General features: G+C 29.1%; 2 protein-coding genes across 2 annotated transcripts; both read right to left on the bottom strand.

Annotated features, from left to right (window-relative positions):
* Window positions 1-212: 212 nt before the first annotated feature.
* Window positions 213-2,106, bottom strand: LOC139424957 (speckle-type POZ protein B-like). Its single transcript, XM_071177303.1, has one exon. The coding sequence runs from the start codon at window positions 1,928-1,930 to the stop codon at window positions 476-478; it is 1,455 nt and encodes a 484-aa protein (XP_071033404.1). The 5' UTR covers window positions 1,931-2,106; the 3' UTR covers window positions 213-475.
* A 790-nt stretch (window positions 2,107-2,896) lies between these two features.
* Window positions 2,897-4,919, bottom strand: LOC107440068 (speckle-type POZ protein-like B). The gene has a single exon (XM_016052848.3). The coding sequence runs from the start codon at window positions 4,854-4,856 to the stop codon at window positions 3,216-3,218; it is 1,641 nt and encodes a 546-aa protein (XP_015908334.3). The 5' UTR covers window positions 4,857-4,919; the 3' UTR covers window positions 2,897-3,215.
* Between the last annotated feature and the right edge of the window lie 7,663 nt (window positions 4,920-12,582).

Genomic DNA, 12,582 nt, shown 5'->3' with positions numbered 1-12,582 from the left:
GTATGCTAAAAACCATAAGCCTGGTAAATCCTATGTTTTACCTGTAAATCCTAAGGTCTACCCGACTTTAACAGTATACTCATATTTATAGCAGAAATCATTTATGACATATTTCCTTAAAATAAATTTGATACAAAATAAGTGTAAAGCATAATTTAATATTTGCTGGCTGAAATCAGTAATTTGAATTATTTCAAGTAATACTATGGTAATTAGTGCACAATTCATATTTAATACATATGCCTTACGAATTTTGTTACATCGATATTTATGCATAGTAAAATAGTAATAAATTATAAATATAAAAAGTAATCAGTTGAATTTATGAAATAATAAGCAAAAGCTCATTAGTAAAATAGTAATCAATTGCACTTATAAAATAGTAATCACTGACTCAACCTATAGTTAAAATTATAGTAAGCTACGTGACCTGTAAAAAAATTTTTTATTTGTGATTGTAATACGCATTCAAAATTTACTTTCTACCAATGTTTTTTGGAACAATACTAAAATTTGTAACAATGTCAGAAATTATTTCCGCTGATAATTTTTGATTCTTCTCCATCCACCCCTTCCATTTAGAAGAACCCATTACTTCAGCTGCGTGATTGGTTAGATATTCCATAGCTGAAGTTTTCAACGATTCGTTATTAATCATATCTGCTAAACGCATAACTTCACATACATTTTCCACAGTTAACTGTGACACCAAAAATAATGAGCATAAATCGCACAGGCTAGAGACTTGATACTTGTCTGCTACAATAAGTAATTTTAAGACTTTATCATACTCGAATTCTTCAATTGTTCCTGTATATAAGAATTCTAAAAATATCTTCAATATTTCTGGGTCCACATCAGGCATATCAATAATGTCTTTTTTTTCTTCGATCATTTCTTGATCGAACATTGCAGAGAAGACGGGAGATCGGGCTATAAGAAGAGTCCGGTGCGCTGAAATAACATGGTTATTTGTTCTAAGCTTTACATCTGCATGTTTTTCATCCAAAAGCAATGCACGCATGTCCTTCTGTAAGTTAGGGAATGACAGTGATGAGGCAGGATTGCTTTTGCATTTAACAATTTCATTGAAGCCTACACGTGAAATAAAAAATGTGCAAACTAATGCGAGTTCTTTACATCTGTTTTTGGTTTCGTTAAATTGTTCTTTTGTTAGAAATAGGAATTCCCATTCGTCTTTGGTATCATTTCTTCGTGAAACTAAATGAACGTCTCGTCTTTGAAATTTTGCTGAACTATTCGAATCCAATAATGTAATATCAGAAATAAGAAGATAAGGATCAGAGTTTGGAGCGTGTTCCTGAATTCCTAATAAAACACCGGAATCGTTACAAATCGCTTTGATTTCAATTTTCAACTGGCCAAGATTAAAAGAATTAGTTGAAGCATGCCTACTATTTGGTGACACTTTCCATGCAAATGAACTAGAATAAATAGGAATGGTTAACCTAGCTGCATATTCACTTGCGATCTGTTTATAAGAAATCAGCGAACAACGGATTGTCAAAGTATCTTCCTGCCAGCTTTTAATCTTATCTTCTACATCTTCGATTTTGACAAGCTTAAAGCAACCAAAACTATCTCCTTTTTTAAATATCTTATTTTTTTCTTCAAAAGATCCTAAAATCTCGCCATTTTCACCAACAACAAGGAATGTGAAATCAACAGCGATCTCTTCCGAAAATTCAGGAAACAAATCGTCACCACTTCTTTTAAGGAAACACGAAATAAATTCGCCATTCTCTTGATCGAATCCCTTCGGATATATTTCGACGCACCACTTGCTTCCTCCTGCACTTTCAGCTACAAATTCAGGACTGATAAATTTTTGTCCATTCTCAAGATACGAGTGAGAAAAATTTTCGAGGCTCCAAATAAACGAAAATTTCCTGCCGTCCTCACTTGACATGATTTTATTTAATAGTATTTTTAAAAAAAATGGGGACAATGAAAAATATACTAAAGCACTAGAAACTCGTGAATTTGACACTGTTCTCTAATCTACCGTCTTTCAACTTTATCCGGATAGCAAAAATATCAAAAGGGAACTCCCCATCACAGATCTTGACAAAGGAATTTATCTGCATTTTATAATATTTTATCTCCTATAAATTGTTCTTGCCTTATCTCTTTGCTTTAAGTATTTGCATCAGCCGATTTTAGAATTTATATAAAAAAAATTTAAAGAAAATAATTTTAAAAAAATTGGGAAAAATGAGTTATGGTATCAATATACAATGATAAAAAGCTATTTACACCTTCAGAACAAATGAAGTATTTCTCTACAGAATTTTCTTACATTTGTTTGATAATATTTGTTTATAATTGAAAGTTTTAAAGTACTTACTATTTTCGTAAAGTACATTAATACTATTTTAGAAAAGTTTGTCTATTAGCTTTTTAGATAAATATATATGACTGACAATTTTCATAATTCTATTAATTTAATTAAAAATAGTATTAATGCAAATATGTTTGAAAATATTACAGTTTCATGGAATCAGTTCATTTATATTAAATATCATTCCTTGCATCGTATAAGTCAACAATGTGGATGTTTCTGTAAGTGGATATTTCCTACATTTTTTCAAAACTTAANTTTAAAAATTTGCATTTATATGTTAAGAATCTAATTTTGTGTATTGTTGGTTATAAAAGATATAGCATCTGCACCAAATTCATTACCACAGATGTGTGGTTGGCTTCATTATCCACAGCTGAATATTTAAACTTTCTGTGAGAATTGTGCTAAAAACAATAAGTCTGGTAAATCCTAGGATCTACCCGACTTTAACAGTATAGTCATATTTATAGCAGAAACCATTTATGACATATTTCTTTAAAATAAATTTGATACAAAATAAGTCAAACGTAATTTAATATTTGTTGGCTGAATTTAATAATTTGAATTATTTCAAGTAATACTATGGTAATTAGTTGCACAATTCATATTTAATACATATTCCTTAGGAATTTTGTTACATTGATGTTCATGCATTGTAAAATAGTAACTTACAAAAATAAAAAAGTAATCAGTTGCATTTATGAAATAATAAACAAAAGCTCATTAGTAAAATAGTAATCAATTGCACTTATAAAATAGTAATCACTGACTCAACCCATAGTTAAAATTACAGTCAGTTACGTGACCTGTAGGAAAAATTAATTTTGTGATTGCATTACGTATTCAAAATTTACTTTCTACCGATGTTTTTTGGAACAATGCTACAATTTGCAGCAATGCTGGAAATTATTTCCACTGACAATTTTTGGTTCTTTTCCATCAACCCTTTCCAATCTGTTGAACCCATTACTTCAGCTGCATGATTGGTTAGATATTCCATAGCTGAAGTTTTCAACGATTCGTTATTAGTCATATCTGCTAAGCACAGAACTTCGCATACATTTTCCACAGTTAACTCTGACACCAAAAATATTGAGCACAAATCGCACAGACTAGAGACTTGATACTTGTCTGCTACAATAAGTAATTTTAAGGCATCATCATAGTCGAATTCTTCAATTGTTCCTGTATATAAGAATTCTAAGAATATCTTCAATATCTTTGGGTCCACATCTGGCATATCAATAATGCCTGTTTTAGTTTCGATCATTTCTTGATCGAACATTGCATAGAAGACCGGAGATCGAGCTATAAGAAGAGACCGGTGCGCTGAAATAACATGGTTATTTGTTCTAAGTTTTACATCTGCATGTTTTTCATCCAAAAGCAATGAAAGCATGTCCTTCCGTAAACTAGGAAATGACAGCGATGAGAAAGGATTGCTTTTACATTTAACAATTTCATTGAAGTCTACACGAGAAATAAAAAATATGCAAGCTAATGTGAGTTCGTTACATACATTCATTATATTTTTGGTTTCGCGAAGTTGTTCGTTTGTCAAAAATCGGAATTCCCAGTCGTGTCTGGCATTTCTTGTTGGTCTAACCAAGTGGACATCTCGTTTTTGAAATTTTGCTGCACCATTCGTATCTAGCAAAGTAATATCAGAAGTGAAAACATAATGGCTAAGGTATCGAGCCTGTTCTTCAACTTTCAATAAAACTCCGAATTCGTTACATATTGCTGTGATTAGAAAATTCTTCTGGTCAACATTAAAAAAATTACTGCTAGCACGCGGACTATTTCCTGACACTTTCCAAGCAAACGAACAAGAATAATTTGGAATGGTTGACCTAGCTGCATATTCAGTTGCAATAGTCTTATAGGAAATCAGCGAACAACGGATTGTCAAAATATCTTCATGCCAGCTTTTAATCTTTTCTTCTAAATCTTCGATTTTGACAAGCTTTAAGCAACCAAAACTATCTCCTTTTTTAAAGATCTTATTTTTTTCTTCAAAAGATCCTAAAATCTCGCCATGTCCACCAATAACATTGAATGTGAAATCAACAGCGATTTCTTCAGAAAATTCGTGAAACAAATCGTCACCATTTCTTTTAAGGAAACACGAAATAAATTCACCATTCTCTTGATTGAATCCCTTCGGATATATTTCGACGCACCATTTGCTTCCTCCTGCACTTTCAGCTACAAATCCAGGACTGATTAATTTCTGTCCATTCTCAAGAAAAGAATGAGAAAAATTTTCGATGCTCCAAATAAACGAAAACTTTTTGCCGTCTTCATTCGACATGATTTTATTTAATAGAATTAAAAAAAATATAGAGGCAATGAAAAATATACTAAAGCACCAGAAACTCGTGAATTCGGCACTGTTTTCCAATCTGCCTTCTCTCAACTTTATCCGGATTGCAAAAATATCAGAAGGGAACTCCCCATCACAGATCTTGACAAAAGAACTTATCTGCATTTTATCACATTTTATCTCCTATAAATTGTTCTTGCCTTATCTCTTTGCGTTAAGCATTTGCATCAACCGATTTTAGAATTTATATTAAAAAAATAAAAATAAAAATAATTAAAAAAAATTGCTGGATCTCTTCAATAGCATTCCCCCTTTCTACACTAAAATATGTTCTTTTGAGTTATTACTATGATTTTAAAAATATCCTTTATTGCGATTTTGGATTGTTGGAAAATTCAAATTAATATTTAACTTTTTAAAACTTATCTTTGCACTGGAAAACATGTTTTTTTTTTCAAATTTATTGGAATACCACAAAGATCTAATTTTTCATTCAACCGATTTCAAAATTTATTAAAATAAATAAATAAAATTGCTGGATTTCTTTAATAGCATTCCCTCTTTCTATACTAAAATATGTTTTTTTTGAGTTATTACTATGATTTTAAAAATATCCTTTATTGCAATTTTGATTGTTGGGAAATTCAAACTCATATTTGACTTTTTAATAATTATCTTTTCACTGGAAAACATGTTTTTTTTCTCAAATCGATGGAATACCAATAATAGGATCTAATTTTTCATCTCTCTTAGCTAACTTATTTTTACAATATTATTTAAAAATACTATCATAAGTTGTTTTTAGATTTATTGATGATTTAAATTTCAAGATAATATAATTTTGTTAAATCTTGAACTCTAGGAATTAATCTTGCTTCGTAATCATGATGATAATTTTAATTTTTTGGATTAAGGTATTAAAAAAAAGTAAATATCTGCATTGCTGATTTATACGATAAAAGTAATTATATAATTTTAATATAAATAAACTAATTGTTTGGAATTCTAATGTTTCTAAAAACATTTATTTAAATACCATTTTTAATCAAATGAATAGAATTAAAAGAATATGTAGTAATGTTCATTTATCCAAAAGAACAAATCGACAAACTCTTTCAAAACTTAAAAAAACAATGGATACTCAACTAATGTAATTCAGTTCTATATAAAATTATTAGGTTAAATGTTTGTTATTATTATTAAAAAATTTCCTGAAAACTTCTTTGTTAAATAAATTTATATATTTACCATGTGCAAATCCAATTCGGGTAAATCCGTGACCAAAAATTATTCAAAGGTGTGCACTTGCAATTCCGGATATGTGCCTATGTATATGTGTATATACATCGTATGTGTATATCGTGATTTATGCATGGTATATCGTGATATAATTTTTAATTATTTATTAGGTGTTTAGAATGATAATTTTTAATTAATACTTCACATATTATTTAATTATTGCTACATATTATTACTTAAATTATATTATTAATACTTATTATTGCTATTATTATATTACTAAACACATACTATCAAATTATTATTTACTTACATATTAGTACATTAGAGATGTGCTTATTTCATTGCGAAGACGATAATTTAAATTTCTTATCCAGACATGAAAACCTAATAATTTTCAAAAGTGAAAATTCTTTCTAATTCATATGAAAAATTGGGAGTTATAATTTATTCTGATGTCTAAAAATTAAACAATAACAATTATAATAATCTAAACAATTTTAAATATGTAGAGTGTGATTGTGGTCCAATGTCCTATTCCTGTGACCTTACGTTCGACAAGTATGCTGGGTGCAAATGTCTTCCCGGTTATGTTGCTGAGAGAAGTCGATGAAAGATGGAAGAAAAATGCAAAAGTAAATAAATTAAAATTCCAGTATCTCGATACATACTTATGTCTTATCTTATAGAATTTTTTACAACCTTTACTTATACGTACTTTTACTTATACGTACACGTTTACTTATCCGTACTTTTACTTATACTTAAGAAACATTCCTTTCAAATTTCAGACTTTCTAATTTAAATTTTCATAGTTTAAAATGATACAAAAATGCTTCTATCTTATAATTCATAAAACGACCATTATATAATTAAATAATAAACGATAATAAGTAATTTTAACAATTTTTTTTTACAATTATTTTTTATATTTCAAAGTTCTAAAAAAGTGTAAATTTTCTTTCGATTTTCTTAAACACTTAATTTTGGAAAATAGACGAAAAATGCAAAAATGAGGAAAATGCTTTGTATTGATAGATAAAGAATAAATATATCCCAATAAAGAAAAAAATATTTATCAATTGTTACAAAATGTAACAAAATACTTTATAATAAAAGTTCAAGTACAAGTGCATGTTCAATAAACACAAAATATTTCACAACATAAATATTCTCTTAAGATTAAGCCAAAATAGATTTAATATATCGTTCAAAATTTGAAGTCAATATTTAAAGTATAATAATTATAGTAAAATAAAAATTAAGGAAAACCTTCATAAAGCCATTAGAGATAAGTCGTAAAGCCATTAGAGATAAGTTTCATTGCTGATTTGTTGGAAGTTAGTAGACAACTTCGACAAAATACATGAGGCTAGTTTAATATTTTCCTCTATCAATTCTGTCCAAGCTGCAGTTTTTAAAATATCTGCAGCATTTAGCTCAATAAAGCTTAGAGCTAAAGATTTCAAATTCTCGCAATCAATCATATCAGCGATTGCAACAATTTCACACACATTTTCAATTGATATAATGGGTATCAAAAATGAAGCACACTTATCCACAAGCGACGGCACTTGATATTTATCGGCAGTTAATATTAGATGCTTAGCAATATCGTAATCCATTTTATCCACAGTTTCTGTGTAAGAAAATTCGAGAAAGGCTTTCACTATTTTTCCATCTATGTCAGCCATATCCACGACACCTATTTTGTTTTCCAGCATGTCTTGATCGAACATTGCAGCAAATACTGGTGATCGAACTTTCAAAATAAACTTATGAGCAGGAATTTCATCATTGCTGCATCGAATTGTAACGTCAGAATAAGTTTTGCTTGCAAAAATGTTTCGAAATTCATTTTGCGCAGAAGAGGGTGGATTATCCCTCGGTAAAGACTCCCAGCTGAAAGGAGACTCGAAATGTAGTTTTTCAATAAAACTAGAAGAAAAAGTATTCTTGGAAACGCAAACTTCACATTTCAGCGTAAATTCATATCGAGATGAACTGATTTCACAGTTTTTCAACACGCCCTTCGTTATGAAATCAAGAAAATTCCATGGTTCAGTTTTTTCATGCACATGCACAACACGCTTGGAAGCTAGCATGCATCCAATTTTATGAAAAATAGAAATTGTAAATGTCAAACATTGATACATGTCGGATTTCTTTTGTTTGAAGTGAACCAAAACATCCAAAACTTCTGACTTGGAATTCAAAGTAATTTCTACATTGTACAAATCTGAAATCGGGAAAACAATCTTTTCAGAGTACTCACACAAAGAAGGTATTTTAACATTCCAGTCAACAAAGAATCGGTCTACTTCGATGGTAGTACAAGCAACAGACCCAGATAGCTTTTGCCTGAGTTGATTATCACTCTTCATTCGACACCGAAGTGTTAATTCATCTTTGACCCAATTGCTCATTTCTTCGTTCAATTCATTGATATCAAAGAATTTATTCGCGCCCCAGTATGAATTCTGACGATTAAATTCTTGCTCTTCCGACACAATACTCTTTAAAACACAATCTTTTTCATCCACAATCTCAATCTTGTAAGAAACTGTGACTGATTTAATTGCGTCATATAGCGCTGTCCACTCTAAAAAACAGGAAGCGTAGTTTTCATCGATTTTCAAGCTGGAACAACCTTTAGGAAAAAGCGACAAATTCCACTGACTACCAGGAATATTTTCCATCGTAAAAAATGGGCTCTCAATTGCTTCAAATTTAACTAGGTAACAGGAAGAATAGTTTTTAATCCTCCAAGTAAAGACATTCTCTTCAAACTCTTCACCCATTATTTCAAATACGCTAGTAAAATGTAAACAAATAAAAACTAATGGAAACTAATGCCAAATGAAAACAACCTCCTGTCATTCACGTTCCTTCCCTATTAATGAATTTTAAAAAAAGGTAAATTTCCCTCTCGTTATTATCTCACGGGATACAACTTAATAACATTTTCATTAATGCAACGTCAGGAATCACGCGAATTAGACGTAAAGAGATCAAGGTCTAGCAGTATTTTGAAAGGAGATAATAGTTTTTAGTTAGACTTACTCAATTGATATGATTTACTTTGAAGTAACAAGTTAAAAAAGATAGAATCATAATAGCTATCTTGTTATCTAATTTTAAAAACAAGTAAAATTTTAAAAAAAATTAAACTTAATTCGTACTTAGGTCAACAACGAAATTTTTTATTTTAGTTACTTCTTATTAAATAATTACAAATTTTTCTCCTATATAAAACTAAAATTAATTAATAATATTTAATTAATGAATAAGTATTGGAAAAAACTGTATTAACATCAAGTGTCATTCACTTAATAAAAAGTTCTTTATTTACCATTCGCTATCGCAATGCTTGTTTTAACTCATATTTTCAGGCTCTTATTTATTAAGTTTTTATTTAGTTCTGTCACAATCATTGGCAGAGTCGGACGCCATTGTTTTAGCAGCAAATAAGAAGAAAAATTACTCAGTGCAAAACGTCTGATTAATCGTACTAAATAAAAGCACTCTTTTTCTCTAAGAACGAGCAAACAAATTATTAAGAAATTACAAATTTCAAACATTAATTTTTGACGTTTAGACTTATATATTACACCGTTAATGTTAAGATAGTTGCTCATTTAAAAAAAAAAATTGAAAAAATTTACTTTTGTTAAAATTACTTTAACAGCAGATAAGAAGCAAAATTTCCCTAAGGAAAAGGCTTAAGAGCTTGAGAAAACTACCCTGGACATTGGTAAATCTTTCTGAAACAGAATACATCAAACATTTGAGGAACAATTTCTCAATAATTTTTACCTTTCTATTATTAACAAGCTTGCAACCGATTTCTTCCGATTTCATGATCGCATACTATTACAGATGTGTGTATTTTTTTATTTTTAGTCTTCAATTCATTACAAATTAAAGTGAAGTCAACATTGTTTAGTTAATTCCAATGAATAAAAAAACGTGCATGAACTGTAATAGCTGTAGAATATTCCTCTTCTTTATAGAATAGTATATATTTCTGAATCTATTAATAAATTTCTATCATTTTCTTGGTAAGTATTTTTTCAATTTTCAATGATAAATTTCGACTAGAATTCAGCTATTATGTTTTTAAGTTACGTATAGAAATTCATATCGAGATCTTGCAATCATAAAATTTTATTGTGTGGTATGTCATCTTAAAGAAATGAACGGATAATCTATGTATATATTATTTGAGAATAAAGTTTTCAAGCGATCATATCCTTTTGGAAATCTCCTGATTCATAAAGCAGGTAAGTGTTATGATTTTTAGAATAAAAAATTTTAAGTAATTTCTTTTTTGATTATAATTTTCTATAGAATACTTTTCTACGTACAAAAAGGAATAGTAAAAAAACCTGAAATTTTTTTATTTTAATGTGAGGAATTTTTAGAATCGTTATTTTGTTTCGTAGGCATTCTTTATTTTGTGTTTTTTAGTTTCTAAAGAGTGATTTTTATTGAAACGTAAATTTTTTTTGATAAAAATTGTTGTCAAAAAACTTTTTTTGCAAAATTAAATTGTATAAAATTGTGAGCTTATGTATACTTTTTGCATATTTTAATGTTTGAAGTGATATGATTCTTAAAACTGTGGAATGTAAAGTTTAAATAGGCCTTTCATGTTATATGATTAAATTTAGTAAAACGATTTCGCAGGCATTAGGTTTTAATCTAATAATTGAAGATACATATTTTTTTTCTGTTTATTTACAAATATATTTCCGATGTGTTTTGGATGTTCCTTCTCTAAAAAAAAGTACCATTTTGTTTTCGCTTGCATAAAAAAGAATATCAAAATTTTTTCTTTTTTAAATTTAATAAGCCACAATAAAAAAGGAACGTTACACTGAAGACATTTCCAGAGCAACTGAATGCCTGTTCTTTTGCAAATCGTAGAAATTAGTCTCATACAACAACGCCCCCTATAGTTCGTTGCTAACGCGAATAGTTCATCATTAAGTAAGACTCATTTTGTATTTTTGTAGAAATAAAAACTTAGTTACGAAGAAATTATTTAGCTTTGTTTCTGATCCTTTAGAAAATGGCTATAAAAATTTCAGATTTTATAGGATGCTATGGTGCCACATACTGTCATGCCAATTGTTGGTGACGGATTTTGCCATTTTCGAGCAATAGCATATTTATACATTATATTGTACTTATGTTACGGCTCGGGAGAATCTGGGTATTGTGGCAACAGTCTTCAGGGATATTGCATGCTTTCCAACTGCTTCACTGTGAAAATAAACAAAGTAAAAATTAACTTAAAAACTATTAAGAAATAAAAATATTTTATGCACTTTTAATAGAGTAGCAAATTTGATTACAAATGAGACAAATATTTATTTTTCAAAGATAAACAATATTTTTCTCAGCTTAATTCTTAAAGAATTGTTTGTCCTTCTAGTCCACTCCCTAAAAAAGAAAAGAAAAGAATGAAAACTATTTATTTTCTTCTCTTTTTAGTATGAGAAGTTGTAACTATTCTTGTTTACATTAGAATATCTAATTTATTAATTACTATGTTTCCCCTTCAGGTTATATATTTTTTAAAACATAAATCTACAGTTTAATTCCAATATTTAAATTTGCCCAGTTGATAAATTGAAGGAAAAACAAATTCACTGTTGATGTCAAAGCATTCACATTTTTTATATTCAACAAGATGTGAGAAAAAAAGATTTGTTTCTCTGATTAGTAATATCAAATGTTACTATTCATAGCAAAAATATGCTTTCAGTTTGCTTTACTAATACAGTACAGAACCAGTTATCCGGAAACCAGAAAACTGGAAAACCAAAAAACCGGAACGAAATTCGATAAATTTTCCCGCCATTTTCTTTCTTTTTTTTTTTTTAATTTTCTCCTCATAAGATTTTAGGATTTTTCTTTCTTTTTTGAAGGATGTTTACCATACCATCATTTTAGAAATAATCATTACTGTATTACTTCATCGTTTTCTTCTTCTTTTTAAGATTAGTTCCAAGTATTTTTTTTTTTTTAGTTGGGTTTAACAATAAAAAAAACGGCTTTTTATAGCGATTCAGAAAACCGGAAAAATCAGTTATCCGGAATAGCGATGGTCCCTATTGTTCCGGATAATCAGTTCCCTACTGTACAACAGCTAGATATTATTAGTAGCTTCATGGGCTGTATACGCATGCAGTTTTCAACTGCAGTCTAATCATCCAAGCTTAAAAATCTGGAAAAGGATTCAGCATGATAATGAACCCTAGCTTTGAAGCTGCAACAGCATTACTATACCATGCTATAGGGCTGCAGGTCTGTTGCGGCGCGAATTTCTGCAAAATTGTCATTTTCTTTCCTCTAAAATCCGCGAATTTCATAATATGTTTTGATTAGCATGAAAATTGCTTAAAATTTGAATTTCTTTTTCATTTTTAATTTATTATTTTTATTTAACAAAATTTTTTACTTTCCTGTAGCCTAAAACTGAACATGTAAAATTGATTAGATGTTTAGGGGAGTGAATCAATAGCAAAATGACAAGAAAATAGTTCAGAGATAATCACAATCTTGTCAAGTAAGATGGTCCTCTACAGGAGGGTATAAGGGATTACCTTCCGGAAGTCTGTAAGAGTACAAAGAAATTGGAATC

Source organism: Parasteatoda tepidariorum, chromosome 2 (genome assembly GCF_043381705.1).
Source record: "Parasteatoda tepidariorum isolate YZ-2023 chromosome 2, CAS_Ptep_4.0, whole genome shotgun sequence".
Taxonomy (NCBI): Eukaryota; Metazoa; Arthropoda; class Arachnida; order Araneae; family Theridiidae; genus Parasteatoda; species Parasteatoda tepidariorum.
This window is presented reverse-complemented; position numbering and strand designations above follow the sequence as displayed.